Raw genomic sequence first — 16,338 nt, forward strand, 5'->3', positions numbered from 1 at the left:
GAATAGCCTGAAGACGAGCTCAGTCTGAGACAGACACGCATCCTACTGAGGGGAAGAGTGGAAATATTTGATAGGTATTTAGGAACCAGAGGTTTCATAAATTTTTCCCAGGAACACAATGAATCATATTTACCTCAGACTATTTCCTCTTGCAAGCATAACCATCTTGAAATAAGGGATAAGAAAACAAACCATGGATCCTTTTATTTTTAAAAAATTTATTGAAAAAGAATAATGCTTTATACAAATTCTTATTACCCCTTTCCCCCAATATCTGTTGGTCCATTTCAAGGCACAGTAGTAGGCTATGGAAATATCAAAACTAGATATATTTTGGCATAAAAATGTTTTTGGATCAGTTTTGACTAGAAATGAGTTTGGAGTTTCCCATCTACATTTGTATTTACACACCATTAAGAGCTATATATGTAGAAAGTACTCTTTGAATGATAACTTCTAGAAACATACTGTCCAACTCGGAGGACACAGTGAAGATTGCTTGCTTCAGATCTTCAGGACACAGTCTTTTTCAGAGCTTCCCATGTGGGTTTCCCATGAAGTACCATTCTCCAATTATCCTAGCAGTGTTAGGTAACACCCAATTGCAACAACTCTGAAGGCAACACTTAACAAGCGCCACCTTATGATCCCTCACAGGACAGACTTCAAACGTTCTCCTACATCATGGGCTTTGCCAGCACTCAGGCTTTACTTCCTACACTACATGTATTTAGCTACAGGAACATCAGTCCAAACCGATGGAAGAAACCAGAACTTCCTTGGAATCTTTTTCATTCACTGAGCTGAATTTCAGGTTAGGGTCTCACCTCTAGGGAGGCTGGGTAATGAAAGAAACCTTGTTTTTAAAACTAATCTCTTCTCACTCATTTGCAAAGTACATGACTGAACCTATGCACTTGAGTTCCTTAATCCCTTCATATTTCACTTTAAAAAGCCACATGTGCACATGTCCTATCTCACTGGATCCTCACAATATCCCTGTGACACCGGCAGGCCTGGAATCACAAACATTTTTTTTCACAGATGAAGCAATATATCTAGGGCAACCAAGTGCCTTGCCAAACATCAGAATAATTGGTAGCACCAGGATTTAAACTCAGTGCTCTGCACATCAAAGCCAACACCCTTTTTTATTACATCAGGTTGCTCAATGAACCAGCATCTGCTACAGACTGGAACAGGAAAAGGAGTTATGAAAATGGAACAGAGCACCAACAGCGTGCTAGGCATGGCTAAAGGTGAGGGGCCTCTGAAAAGATAAAGATATTGGACAATGTGAAGTCATGTGTTCAGGTTTTATTCAGTGACTTCGAAACTGCCAACTGAGCAAAGGAAAATACTACTTAAGCATAGCTCATTCACACTAAAGGAATGAGAGTCATATCAACTAATTAATACTCGCATCACTTGTACCAGCTTTTTAAGCATAATTATTTCAATTTATCAGATGGGAAAAGAGATAGAAAGATTAAGTGACTTGATCACAGCTACACAGAGAATATTTGTCATCAGATTATCACTCCAGCAAGTCTAGCACTATGTTTAGATAAACAGACCACACCTTCCTGGGGAAAGGTAAAATACATGACACGAGTACATGAGAAAAAAAAATAGTAAAAAAAAAAAGACAAAGAAACCAATAGTTTGGGGGGGGGGAATGGGACTGTAAGTACCTTTGAAATTCAATCAATGAGACTGTGTCACAATATTCAGATGAGTGGCACAGCTATTCAATGAAACAAATATTTTCAAAGCAAATAAAGAGTGTTTTAGGTCAAAGCACAAGGAAGAGGTGGGAAAGTTACAAGAAAATATCGTCGGGTCGTGGAAAAAGATGTTGGCTCACCACATGGATTTTTAGTGGAATTCTTACTGGCTTTTGGTCTTAAACTGTAGTCTACGTCAAGCATTGTCAGACTCCAGGGTCAAGAGACTCACTTTCAGAAACAAAGATAAGGACCTCATGAACAAATAAGTGATACAATAAAATAAAATAAGATACAAAAGGTTACACAGGAAGAATGGAAACTGTTGCTTGGCAAACAATTTTGGTCTATGGCAAAGACAGTAAAAACATAACAGGGATTAAATGATAGTTGCTCTATAATATATGTGTAGATAGAGGAGGAGGAAATATACCAATAAATGTCTTAATCAAAAGGGAATACATATATATTTTGTATCTTAGAAATATTTTAAGTATGTTGATTCCAACATAATGTGAATAAGAGATTTTTACTAAACTTTTTATAGAAAAACATGTATATACACACATCTATACATATTTAAGGAGCGTCCATCCTTCCCTCCCATCTGAGTGTGATTCCTCAGAGGAAAGCACTTGATACAAATGGAAAGGGCTTCCCTCTTGTACGGAGGAAAGAAGGGAAGATAAGACCAGGCTGCTTCCAGCAATTGATATTTATAAAAATATGGTGTCCTTTGTAATGACGCAGTTCAGAGCATCAGTCAAAAGTCTCTGACCTCAAGGTCAGTGATGACACTTCAAAGTTTGCTTCCTTTTGCTTCCGATGGACACGGGCTCCTTTGCCTCCATCACACGTAGTCTTTCCCGCTGGAAGGTGCAGGTTTGGGGTAAGGCCTGGGTGATGGGTAGGAGGCTGCCTTTTGAGGACAACAGCAACAAAGTAGACAGCCTCCCAGAAGGCAGAGAGCTGCAGAAGTCCAGCCAATGAAGAGAGCCTGACCAAACTCATACCTAAGGTGAGAAGATGGTGCAGTTTTTAAGCAACGATTTGACAATTTTTAACATCTAATTAAGAAAGAAAATCTATATCATATATCATTAAGTTTTTTTCTCACTGAAAATAGTTTTTATTTTCCCCCTGAAAATAGTTCTCCCCACCCATAATCTCTTGGGAGGGTAGTTCATTGTTTGTAAGTGCATGTACACAAGAATATTTAAACTGTAATTATTGACAATTTGCAATATTACATCAAGCTATGACATGTGCTGTTAATTACACAATTATTTCCAAAGCCTTTGCCATGCAATACAGGCTTGTGAAGCATAGTTACACATTTTAGAGGTGGGGATTGTACAATGATGGTTCCTAGCCTAAAGCTTATGGAGCCATGTTATCATCAAGTAGCAAATATTGTACAAGCAGACTCCACTAGATGATGGAGTAGAGTTTTCAATAATCGATCTCTGATATCTATATTATGAAGATCAAAAATTTATGTTTTATAAAAAAGGTTCTTGAACAACCCAGGCACATTTTGCATCAAACTGATGTTAAAAAAAAAAAAAAAGTATAGTACACCAGATTATTAGTTAAGTGGAAAATACACAGAATGAAGGGCTGGATCTAGAAGCTCTAAGGTCTGAATTTGCATCTCAAACACACTCAACTACTGCAGTTCAGGGCTAGCAACTTCCCTTTCCCTTACAGTGTTTTCTTCCAAACCAGGATAAATCTATCTACCACCCTGTGCTGCTTTCAGGATCACATGTGATGTGTAAAAAAATGAATGCATTCTGCACAGTAATTTGTAAATTGCTTTCACGCACATGCTGATAGAATTTTGGCCGATTGACCTCCAGCAGTTGCTAACCCTACATTGTAAATCTTACGGGCTGGGCTCCAACAAAAACCATTTTACTCTGTGTTCTTTTGTTTGGAGGTGACTATAGGGAAAGATGCTCATCTTATCTTTGCAAACACTGAGATTTTTCATTCATCCCAGCGCTTACAAACAATAATTATGTTTTAGCATGCTGACTTTGAACGCAGTTATTAAGCTTTAAAGATGTGATGATGGCATTGAGACAAAAAGCACAGTCCCTGATCAAAGAGTGGTGTTACATGAGAGCCAAGAATCAGCTTTTTAACTTGCACAACTTGTAATATTAAGACAGATGACCTTTGTAATGCTAATTTTATAGCTGTGATGGAACATAAAATTTTTGAGTAGTATCTCAATGTACTAGTAAAAATGCATTATAGTTTTATATGCCAATTTAACTGTTGGGGATGAAGTATTGTTTATCAAGCACTATGTGAAGGGTATTCTTTTTCAATCAGTCATAAACTGCATTGTTATAAATAATGAGGTGCAGGGGACATCAGAATGTACTTCAAAAAGACAATTTCAAATTTATTAACATGTTTGCTAATGTTTAGGGGAAAAAAGTTATAGTATGCAGTTGGGAATTACACAGCTTACAACTTTACTTTGAGTCTATTAAAACAATTATCAAATCCATTTTAACATGAGTCACAGGTCATTTAAATTGTATGCAAGTTTGACATGAAATTTCATATATAATTCCTAAAAGCAAATCTGTGAAACTATGGAGCTAGCAGGATGCTGTTGAGCATAAAAGGTATTTCCTCTGGGAGTAAAGTATGTAAGCCTGAATAGCATTACCTGGCATTGACGGGGGTCATAGGGTCATAGAAGTCTTGGACAATTCTATTACCATACCATGCTGTGGCAACTAAAATAGAGAGACCTAGAAAAATTCAGAACAAAAGATGGTTAATCACCAGGGAACACTAGGCAGAAAAGCACAACCTATTAAACATGAATATATTCTATGAGAATTAAACTTTGTCAGTGGAGCTGACATTTTTACTTTAGTATTAAGGTCAAACAGATTTGATTTAAATATGATGGACTCCACATTGAGATATATAAACTATTAAGAAGGAGTCAGGTATAGTTTATAATACTTATGATAACTTATTTAGCTTTATTTCAATGCCCCTGGCATGAATAATGCTTTTTTTTGAAATAATTCACTAGGTTCCCCTTGTTCAAGTTCTCCTTCAAAGAAAGAGTTGTACTGTAGTTTAGTATACTTGTTAAAACTGTTTTTATCAGCAGTATACAGTTGCTTACAAAATATAACATGAAAATTCTTCTACATTACTGACCACAGTCCAACTTTTTATTTCTGATGGGCCTTGCAAAATAAACAACTGGACAACAGACTGACAAGATCTGTCTCAGAATGGTGCAGCTACATCTGAATACCTACTGGCCTTCTGGCCAAGGTGACATCTGACATTGATATGAGTGAGTACGCGTGAAACACCAGATGAAATTATAAAACATGAGCTCATTTTTCTAGCACATTTTATATTAATAATGACAGAGAAATTTGCTTAATCAAAATTCCCCATGTGGTCATTTTAAAATACATCAGATTTTCTTAGCCAAAGGTGGTATTAATCAAAAGATACAACATTTCAGTAAGACAGCAGGAATAAATTCAAGAGATATGTCAAAATGGTGGTTATGGTTTTGAAAACTGTTTAAGAGAATGGATGTAAAAGTGTTTTTAACACATACATGTGGGGTAAAGCATATTGTAATTGTCTTACTCTTTCTCAAATGTCTATAACTTCTAAAACATCACATGGTGTAAGATAAATGCATGTTATCTGTTGATTAAAAATAGATTTAAAAGAAATTACGTATCTTTTTTTCATGTGATGCTAAGAACGAACTGATACTGCTTGTTTCATGTTTATGCCAATTGTATTCCTCTGCCAAAAAAAAAAAAAAGGTCTAATCTAACTGCCTCCAATACTTGACAGAGAGCCAGTGGCCATGCACAAGCTCTGGAACTTGCAGAGAGCACTCCACAGGAGTCCTTGAGTCTGGAAAGGAGTGATACAGTCCCCCACGTGTGACACATAAGCAAGCAGAGTAAGGGTGTTCCAGAGCCAGCGTATTCACTGCCCTTGAGATAAGGTTACACTGGTAGGATTAACACAGCATTTGTGCTTTTCAGATAGGTGCTGGTTTGCATCAGAAAAACTGAATGACCAGTCACTTGAACCACATCTTTAAACAAGTCCTTGACACCTTTCTTTCATGTGGTAAACCCATGTGTTAAGGTGGAGCAAAAGCTCTTACAGATATTTTATCAGCAAAAACAGTAAAAAAGATGGTCCAATTCCACTCTCATTGTAGCAGATTTATATCATTGTTGTCTTAAAAAATCATAGGCAGATACACACCTATATATAGTATATGCAGCAGTCTATTGTTAGATCTATACACTACACATCTATAGTACAGATATAACCATTTACAATTTATCTTTATTATGTACATACAGTCTATTTACAATGTATTATCTGTTATATTTAAAATAAGTCTTAATATAAAGCTCTGATATGGTATTTTCTATCTTCTAAGTTTCCTTTCCCAGTGACACATAACCTAATGATTCTGCCAAAAATGGACTAGCACATCAAATACATATTTATTTTATGCAGAAAATATAACCTCATTTTTATCAGTATTTTGCTTGAAGGTGCTTCTGAATTGTCTTCTTTCTTAACTCATCTTACTGAATTTTCTGGCATGTCAAGATCCCACTTCTACCCCTCCTGGCCTTCCTCCTCTCCCACCTGTGGCGCATCCTATTTATTATGGAATTCGATCTGTCTGTTTGGACTGTTGCCCTCTTTTCTCTCAACCCCATCCCACCCTTCTTTTGCAGTCCTGAATGATCACACATTACTCATATTTTATCCCACTACACCTCTTCTTCTCCATGTAGTATCTGTGGAGCCACCATAGACATTTTTTAAATTATGTGAGGTTGTCCCAGGGAACTGGCTACATAGCACACTTCTTCCTTTGTCTGTGAAGACTGTTTCTAACCAACAACACTCTTGACAGATGTCAACAGATGTCAAATTTTCATTTGGTTCCAAATGAGATCATGAAAGTCTGGTTCCATGTCCACAGGTTATAAAAGGTCTCCAACGATTTCAAGTGTGATAAATCCAGCATAACCCAAGGAAACGGAATGCTAGGTTACAAACTATATCAGGACAGGGCAGTGCAGACAGATGGATGCCAAACTCTCTTACCTGCGATAAGAAAGATCACGCCCCCAATGACAGCCATTCGCATCTTCTGGACCTCATCCTCTTCCAAGCACCGCATACACTTCATCCCCAAGGTGGACACGAAGATGGCGATCAGGCCCAGCAGGATGCCTATTATCATCAAGGCTCGGGTCGCTTGTAAAGTGCCTGGAAAGATACATGTTAGGTCATGTAAACAACCACAGGTATATCGACAACAAAAAACACAATAGGAGACCAAGCAGAGCTCACTGTTGTGTGCAGAAGAGAAAATCTAATTAGGAGTTAATAGGATTCTGTTCTGGTGACATTTTCACTGACCATAGTCACAGCGTTATCGGCTAATGAACCAGCACCCAGGTTCGATGATGGACAGTTTCTTAAAGAATACCAGGTTAACAGTATCACTGTTGCATGCAAATGCCAACTTAAAAAAAAAAAAAAAAAGTTACGAACTATACTGGCTACAAGATTTTGGGAGAGGAGCTGCAATATTTCATTTAAATTATAGAGTTTTTTATTTTCCACTGAAGATCATTATCTCATGGCCAGCACTAACACATGACAAGAGTCTTTGCACACATAATACTACTCACATTGTAACAAACTAGGTCTCTAGGTCAGCTACATAGTATTCTTTGGGATCTTGTTTCTCTTGCATAAAACATGAATGTGGATATATCTCCAGGGAGTTAGAACAATGGAGCCCCTGCTAGTGTTCAAAAGTGCCTGAGAAGATGGAAAGATTTTATATCCCAGCACGTATTTTATACTCATGCTCAGGATCTTCCAGGCAGAGAACTTAACACACCAATCACATCAAAGTTAAGTACGTTGAAAGCATCATTAAATCTTAATTTGTTGACATTTTTATTATTATTTTCCAAAATCTGTTACAAAGGCACAATAATCTCTAAGACGCATCAAGAATTATATTTTAGGGGCTGGGGATTTAGCTCAGTGGTGTAAGCACCTGCCTTGCAAGCGGGCAGTCATGAGTTTGATCATGATCCCCAGTACAAAAAATAATTATATTTTATAGTATCTGGGTGATACTTGAAAAGGCAAATATAAATTTTTATTTGATTTCATTAAAAAATACAAGCCAGCTATAGCAGCACATGCCTGCAATCCCAGTACTCTAGGAACCGAGGCCACAAATCGAACCCAGACTGGGCAGCTTGGCAATTTAGCAAGATTCTGTCTCAAACTCACAAATTAGTAAAGAGCTGGGAATGTAGCTTAGTGAGAAGATCCTGGTCCTAACCTCTCTTATTCAAATAAAAACAGAGCCCAGTAGTTCTCTGCCTCCCATTAGATATTCACCTGCTCATACTGTGGGAGCATGCACGCCACCCATCCACATAACACCATCTTAAGAGTCCAGATTCAAGTGGACAGAGGAACTACTGGACCAAAATCCATGCTCCACAGACCACTGATTTACTGAACTGGATCGAGGAACAGATTACTGAACAGATTAAGGAATTGAAACTGTTTAGGAGACTACCATTGAATTTTGTTCCTGAAATCATAAACCATATTGCGGCAGGAAGAGGAAAGTACCACAGATGCTGGAGTTAAGGTGTGTACTTTCCTTTTATGTATTAGCAGCTCTGCAAGACAATAATTACCAAAAGACATTTTAGATGATACCTAAATTCTTTTTTGTTTCTTTGTTTTGGGGTTTCGGAGAACAGGTCTCACCGTATAGTTCAGGCTGCCCCTGAACTCACTATGTAGCCCAGACTGGTCTTGAACTTGCAGCAATCCTCCTACCTCAGCCTCCTGAATGCTAGGATTACAGGTGTATGCCACCATGCTTGGCTGTATAGTCTTATTTATAGAATAGATTACAGATTTGGTCCTAGGACTCTGCTCAGAAGGAAAGTATGTGAGTTTTGAAGTAACAATGTTAGTCCATACCTCGGAAGGACAGAGTGATGTTTGTGCCAGTTTATCTGGTCCTGTCCTTGTTAAAAATAAGTCTTACATCTAAGAAGTTCTCAGCCTTGGAGAAACTGGGAGAGGTGGTCATTCTAATGGAGAATGAGCTGTGAGATAAGACATGAGCTTCAGGCAGAGACTACTCTGCAGAACTTTGTATGTTTGAGTAGGGATTTGGGTGTCCATTGTTAGTTTTGCTTTGCTTTGTTTCCTTTGAGACAGGGTCTTGCTGTCTCAGGCTGGCCTGGAACTCACTATGTAGCCCAAGCTGACCTTGAACTTGTCACAGTCTTCTTGCTTCAGCCTCCCAAGGAATTACAGGCAAGCACCACTCTGCCCAACTAGTATCTACTTTAAATGTAATAAAACTTCACTGGAGGATGGTAAGACAGGGATGATGTACTTTTACCCCCAGTATAGAGATCATACAATTGGAAAATATTGCTATGGCCGCTTTTCAAATATGCATAGCCTCTTACCTCTCACAGTCACCTGCGCTGCCTTATATCATAATTACTCAGCTTTCTAACCTTTTGTTACTTACTTTTGTTGCTTTCTCTGTTCTCTCTCCATTTTTCCACTGCGTTCATGTTATAGGGCTTCATACTGTACTTAGCTCGTATAATAATCACACTGATCTGTTCATCATGTAAGAATAGCAGGCCACTACCCCCGCAAGACTGAGCCCCCAGCCATGAGGATCTTTCACGAAGAGTCTCCTAGACTTCTATCTCGTGTGTCAGGCTTGTATAAAACCTCGGCTACAAGCAAGGAAGAAGCATGTATGACCTCCCCCAGGCTCCATCTACACCAAACTAGACTGATCCAATATTCACAGTTTTAATCTGTCAACATTTTCCCTTTCACATGGACAAGAATCCATTCAATACACCATACCTATTTTACCCCTTATTTTGTAAAGTTTCTAAGGAGGAAAGGGTAGGAGTTCTGTCCAGTGCTGGCCAGTGCCCCATCATGGTTTATTTCATTATAAAACAATGTGCTATTTGTCTAATATGCAAACAGTAATGGAGAAAACGAACAAAATAAAACTTAAGAATCCTATAAACCACAGAGAACAAAGGGCTTAAGTATTTTGAAAATGTGATGCTGCGAAGCACTTCTTCACATTCACCACTGACTGGTGATTTTTTTTTTTTTAATTTTACAATGGTAGATTGACATCAAACACAAAACCTCACCTCATTTCCTATAAGACATCTATCAGTATAAATTCTAAGCTATAAGAATGTAATGTAAAAAAAGCAATGTAATATTACATATGTGTAAGCACAAAGGAGCTGAGAAGCCTACCAACATGAAAGTTCAGTGGCTGGGTCTTAGTAATGATAGGTTAGAAGTCACTGTAAGCAACTACTGTGTTACAAGTTATAAGAGATTCATGTACAGATCAAATCTAAATTGCACAGCTTGCAGCTGTGTGAATTCTTTCAAATTAAGCTCTTGTGCAAGTCTTTTTAAGTTACAAATCAAAACTATGTCATTGAGAGTTTGTAGGTGATTTGAATCAGGTATTTATGAGGTTTCCATGAAAAGCACTAACCCAGCAGGCTTGCCGAGTCACATGGATTCATTATGCAGCTTCTGTTCAATGATTTAAATCACAATAAAGTCTTTATCCTTCAAAAACTGTAATAATGTGGCATGCAAAACTACTCTCCTGTTTAGCTGAACTTTTGAGAGAGTGAAAACACCTCTTTACAGAGGCTTTAAAGTTAGACTTTATTTAGATCATTAAAAGCTAGAAACTCATGCAGAAAGGAGAAACAAAACTGTAATTTTTGCTTAACTTGACTTAATTTTAAACTTATGTATAGGATGAGCTCCTCAGATTAATTTTCTTTTTCTCCCTAGTGATATGTTAAGGAGTAAAACAGAGAGGTTAAGAGAAATGTTTGAAAGCTATGAAATAACACTTTGAATCATAGAACAGAGCTTTCTGCGATTAACTTTGAACTGATCTGACTCCATCAAATCTAGTACCCCTGTCTCAAATTTTCAGATACTTCTGTAAAATCAGGATAACTAATTAAAATGGTCTCCAGGGAATGTGGTTAGCAAACATTCAAAAAGTTACACTATTGTTTCTTGTCATTAATTAGCAGTAAACAGAGAAGCCAGTCTTTTAATTATACTTAGCCAGACTGATAATCTTGAGCTTAGAGACCCCCTAAGGAGTCCTCGCAGCTTACAACTTGGGAGTATAATTAAAAATAAAAAATACTTACAAAGATCTCTACTCATAAGAAAGGAGTTGGACAGAACTGGTCTACTACAGTTATGTTAATCAACATTGAGTGTAGACAGACAAGCATAGACAAGTGTGTGGATTTTTTTTAAAGCTTTAAAGATTTGCTACACAAGCAACACAGTCTGCTGTAAATACCTAGCATTGTTTATGGTGCTTACTAACCATAATCTGCATTACTGAATTCTTACCCTGTATACTATATTTCATAAACAAAATGGATTTCAATTATATTTTTATCTTCACACAGTTCTTCTTTGTTTCAGAGTCACTGAGATGTATTAGGTAAATAAAAATAAGACAAAATAAAACCAAACACTGATTACTGAATGACTGGAACAAAAATACTCTTTGATCCTCCGCAATTAAATGAGTTCACCACACAGCATCCCAGAACTACGCTCCTATGGAATTTTCATTTATGAGATCTCTTACTTTCACTGACCTTCCGAAGTTCACAAGAGTCCTCATTGTTAATATTTCTATTTTATTAGTATAAGAGCTGGGGACCACTAGGTGTGACCTTAGTCAGTGAGCACGGGCAATGCACTGAACTGGTCCTGTCTGAGGATGGGCTTAGCACTTGTTGGAATATCCTGAGAAGTCTGCTAACCTTTTTGTTGGTTTCTCAGTTATCTCCTGATTCGCTTTATGACTCTGTGTCATCTCTTGGCATTCACTCATCACTCCAATCAAGGAAACCTTAGATAAACCACTTGCTTTGCCCTACCTAGTCACTGAAGTTAGCAACCAAAAATGCTGGCAGTTTCAGAAGAAACCTTGGGAATCATCTTAGTTACATCCCTAGGAATGAGAAAAGGGCTGGGCTCGTGGGTGTGGAATGGATGAATGAATCTTGGATTCATCTCTCTGTTCTTCCTACCCTGTTGTTTTATAGGTGGGGAGCTTTCTTGAGCCAGGTCACATGGTTCACCAGTCTACATTTGGATACTTTAGTGCAAACTCAGAGTGAAGATTTAGAACTTCTAATCTCAAGCCTGGATTTCCAATTCAACTTTCATGACTCCAAGAGTCAGAAGTAATTCTTGAAAGAACAACACACCACCAAGGGCCCTTTGAAAGCCCTCAATTTCTCAGGTACACAGCAGGCTGGAGAAGTGTAAGTGAATGATTTCCTCTCTGCCTATACTTCAAAGATTGTCCAAGTCAGTGAGTTTTTGCTTCTCTGTTTGCACCTGACATCATGGAGAGAGTACTGGGAAACCTCATGACAACCAATACTCATTAAACACACCTACACACATGTGAGCTCATGCAGAGCAAGTTTAACAGGCTAGAGTAGCCTAGAAACAAATTACAGAATCTCAGAGTTAGGTGAGACTTAAAAGAGAGTCTAGCCTAACCTCCCATTTGTCTGGTGCTTGAATCCTCCCAACAGCATTTCTGTAAAATGCTTACTTATCCTCTGCTTGGATACCTCTCAACTTGCAACCCACCCTGATAGCCCAATCTTTTGACACCTCTAGCTATTAAAGTCCAGCAAAAAGCAGCAATTAACTAAGCACATGAAATTAACTAAGCATTTCCTTCCCAAAAGTTGGAGAACTGGATCAAGATACATGGGTTAATCAAGAAACATTCATTCAAATTGATTGTGATATTCTCCTTTGAGCCAGAATATCAGAATATTCCCATTTTCAGCTGGAAGAGGCATTTGTGTCAACAAGCACCCTATGGAATGGGCTGGGATGGGAACTGTCTCAGTCCTTGTAAAACCAAGTTACACAATGTAACGTTTGTTTCTCCAGGAAATTTCTCAGCTGTATTTTCATAAACTGTTTGGCAAGAGCTACCTAAAGTAAACCACCTGTGTCTCATCTCTTGGATTGCGCACAGTGTTTCTATATACATTATGTACTACTCTTTTATGCAGTTTTATGAAGGCCTCTTGTTTTTATCCAGTGTTTGAACCTTGATAAATTCCTTCATTCAGTGGTTAGCACAGTAAGGTGACACTGCCAGCAAAGACAGAAAGGTACACTGTCCAGAAACCAACAGACAAACTGTCTCACCTGAAAACATTTCAGAATACATAAACTTTTGTGAGGTACACTGCTACTTCTGTACACACAGAAAATGCCTTTCATCTCTCAAGGTTACAGAAGTGTACCAAAACCAGTGCCTGAATCACCAGCCCACGTCTCCTCATCAGGTGGGTGGTGAGAGCACCCAGGCTCAGGTGAAGAAACAGAGATGGACTTTCTGGGTTCCATCCAGTGGCATCTCATGAGTCATCAGCCAGTGGGGAGAGAGCACCTGGGTTTCAGGACTCCTGCCTCTGTGAGCTGACTCTGGGAGAAAGGTCACTGCTCCAGCTTGGATGAAACGAGGATTCAACCAAAGCAGAAAACAGAATCCTCTCTCAGTACTTCTGTTTAATTAAACAAACAAGGAATACTCTGTGACACGAGTGGGTGTCACATCAGGGAGTAATGGTGACTTCCAATTTTAAAACTTCGAATAACCAAGTTAATGAGGAATAAATTCAGACAAAGCACTTAAAATAGAATCATGTGTATGGAATTTCTGATCGAGTACAGCATGAATTGATCATATTCCATTTGGTCACTTAAGAAAGTTTAAAGGAAACCAATTTAAACATGTTGAAAATGAATTACTTGGTTTAGAAGAACCGAGTTGACAGAGAGACCTCTCTAAAATGGCCCTGGGCACTTTCACCATCTGCTAGACCATGAGGAGCTACCAGCACTGTGTGGCACTGTTCCTGGGTATGCATTTCTCTTCCTGTGTGGCAGTCCAAGTGGCTTACTTACTGATTATTCACTTTAGAAGTATAAAATATACCCCAGGATATAAGCAACGCTCATCATTACTAACCAAACAGGTTAATGTGGACATAAAAGAATTTTGAAAGGGTAATCTTGAAAAGTTGAAATGACAGTGCACAAAGCCACCATGCACACTGGTGACACTGTACAGGTGTTCGCGACAGTCACAGAGATCCCGAACAGCTTCGATAACTAAACTGCAGGGCTTTGCACACGCTCTATTAGAAGCCTTTCCTCACTAGCAGGTGGACACAGCCAGTGGGAAACAGTGCCAACGCTGCCCACTCTCAGCGCATGGTCAGGGGTGGCGGGCTGTCCTGTTTAAGTAAAAGCTAAGGAAGTTTTCCCTCAAGTCGGTTAAAGGGTGGAACAGACACATGGTATCCAACAGCCAGTGTGATTTCTCAGTGAAGATCATGCAGCCACCAAAGGTTATCACCTAAGCGGAGATTTAAAGATTTTCTGACAAGCCATCAAAAACCTTTCACTTAAGAGGGGCACGAGGAGCCATCCTATCATTCCTCTGGGCAGCGTCCTTTGAAATATTTCTCTCTACATCATTCTTTCCAACTGCAAAATGAGAGGCGAACGTCCATCACACAGAAGTCCCCCAGCGGAAGGGGGGACGGGAAGCGCCACATCTCCACTCCCTCCCTGCCCTGTCCTTGCTTCCAACTCTGCTTTCCTCTTGTGGCCTGAACTCTTCTCTTTTACTTGGAACCCTTCTGGCTTCTACTTTTTCCACATTCCAAAATGTTTTGCCTCGTTACAACAATATCGGGCGATGGGCCTCTTCTGAAGACACTGAGCTCAGGGCTGAACCTTCACAGGGTTCTTCAGAGTTTTGTCAGGGAATTAATTCCCTGCACTGCCTGGCTCTTCAAAATCAATCATCACAAAAGACTCAATCTCAAATGTGAGTTGAAGAAACTGAGATGAGATATAACCGAGTAAGGAATGTGACCCAGTAAGGACTGTAAAGTCTCAGAGGAGATTTCATTTCTAAATCTGTCCTTCTCCTTATGCGCTTGAATTGTCTACTAAGGCACAGCGCTGGATGTTTGCTTCTTCCAGCCCTACGAACCCTGAAGGGACACCGAGTCTTAGGAAGTTCAGAAGACACTTGGGAGCTCAAGTTCCAGAGAATCCTTCAAGCTTCCAATCCCCACCCACCGGCTAAGGAATTTCACAGGAAAACACACCAGGCAGAAAGAGGTGACTGGGGGGGGGGGTGTTAAAGGCAACACTCGAGAGCTTAGCCCTGGTCTCCCTTGGCTGGGACAGGGATCCTCTCTGCCCCTTACCACGGAGTACGTGAGCAGAGCAGGTGATCGCCTGGAAACTAGATCATCAAAGGAGAGCGAGCCGAGGGTGCCCCCACCGTGGGGCCGGGTGGGGTCCCGGTGGGCGACGCGGGTGGGGACTCGGGTGGGGGTCGGGCTGGGGCCGCGCGCACTCACTGTTGAGGTTCAGCAGGGAGTCGAAGACTTTGCACTGGATCTGCCCGGTGCTCTGCGACACGCAGGACATCCAGAGCCCCTCGTAGATGGCCTGGGCCGTCACGATGTTGTCGCCGGCGTAGGTGAACATCTTCCACTGGGGCAGCGCGGTGGTGACGATGGAGCTGACCCAGCCGATGATGCCCAGGATGAAGCCGAGCATCTGCAGCCCGGCGTTGGCCATGGTCGCGGGCGCGGGGCGGCGGCAGGTGCAGGAGGCGGCGAGGGCGCGGGCGGCCGGGGCTCCGGGGGCGGCAGCGAGGGCTCCCGCTCGCCGTGCAGCCGGGGGGCCTCTGGGTCCCGGGCAGGATCCCTGTCGCGGGTGGCGCTGGGCTCAGACGCGAGAAGCAGCGGCCGCCCGCGGGCTGGGGACTGAACCGGGGACCGAGGGCGCCGCGATTTAAAGCGGCTCCGCCCCCGCGCGGCGCGCGCCCCCTGGCGGAGCCGGCCGGGAAAGCGGCGGCGGTGCTCGGTCCTCCCGCACCGGCCTGCACCGAGCCAGCCGGGACCCGGGTCTGCACACACCCGGGATGCACGGAGCTGCGCTCCCGCGAGGGCTGCGCTTTCACTCCTAACTTCTTCAGTAAAGTAGTAATTTACCAAAAAATAAAAACACCACTTAAAGCAAAAAACAACACCCACCACCAGCACCACCAACAAAAAAGTTCTGCTGAGCTCTGCCTCCCTCCTTCTGCCCCGTGTCCAGCGTCCTTCCTCCGTCCTCTCTCTGTCTCCTGTGTCCCTTCTGGGTCCTGCGTGACGACGTTTGCTTCTCATTTCCCTCTCTCTCTCCTCCCTTTCTCAGGGGCCCCAAGCTCTTCCGACTTTTTAAGATTAGGAACCCAAAAGCCAGAGGGGAAATGGAGTTCCTAGGACGGGGCTTAGTAAGTTCAATACTGGGTGCCCAGTCCATCGGGTTTCTTATCACATCTTGA

The 16,338-nt window shown here is 40.8% G+C and overlaps 1 protein-coding gene across 1 annotated transcript; it reads right to left on the reverse strand.

Moving 5' to 3' along the window:
• Positions 1–201: 201 nt before the first annotated feature.
• On the reverse strand, positions 202–15,727 carry Cldn1 (claudin 1). Its single transcript, XM_003477088.5, has 4 exons — positions 15,365–15,727; positions 6,882–7,046; positions 4,417–4,501; positions 202–2,740 (listed from the first exon to the last, which is right to left on the reverse strand). Exons 1-4 carry the CDS (start codon positions 15,585–15,587, stop codon positions 2,578–2,580), a joined length of 636 nt encoding a protein of 211 aa, XP_003477136.1. The 5' UTR covers positions 15,588–15,727; the 3' UTR covers positions 202–2,577.
• Positions 15,728–16,338: the final 611 nt, after the last annotated feature.

This window comes from Cavia porcellus, unplaced genomic scaffold (assembly GCF_034190915.1).
Source record: "Cavia porcellus strain 051 isolate PalLab524CR breed Dunkin Hartley unplaced genomic scaffold, mCavPor4.1 scaffold_14, whole genome shotgun sequence".
In the NCBI taxonomy this organism is placed as follows: Eukaryota; Metazoa; Chordata; class Mammalia; order Rodentia; family Caviidae; genus Cavia; species Cavia porcellus.

Bases quoted from the DNA above. Each gene is read 5' to 3' on its own strand.
- Cldn1 (XM_003477088.5), bottom strand. From the start codon at position 15,587: ATGGCCAACGCCGGGCTGCAGATGCTCGGCTTCATCCTGGGCATCATC. The intron at 4,502-6,881 runs GTAAGAGAGTTT...GAATTTTTCTAG, and splicing joins CGTGATCTTTCTTATCGCAG to GTCTCTCTATTTTAGTTGCC. The intron at 2,741-4,416 runs GTAATGCTATTC...TTCTCACCTTAG, and splicing joins ATGACCCCCGTCAATGCCAG to GTATGAGTTTGGTCAGGCTC.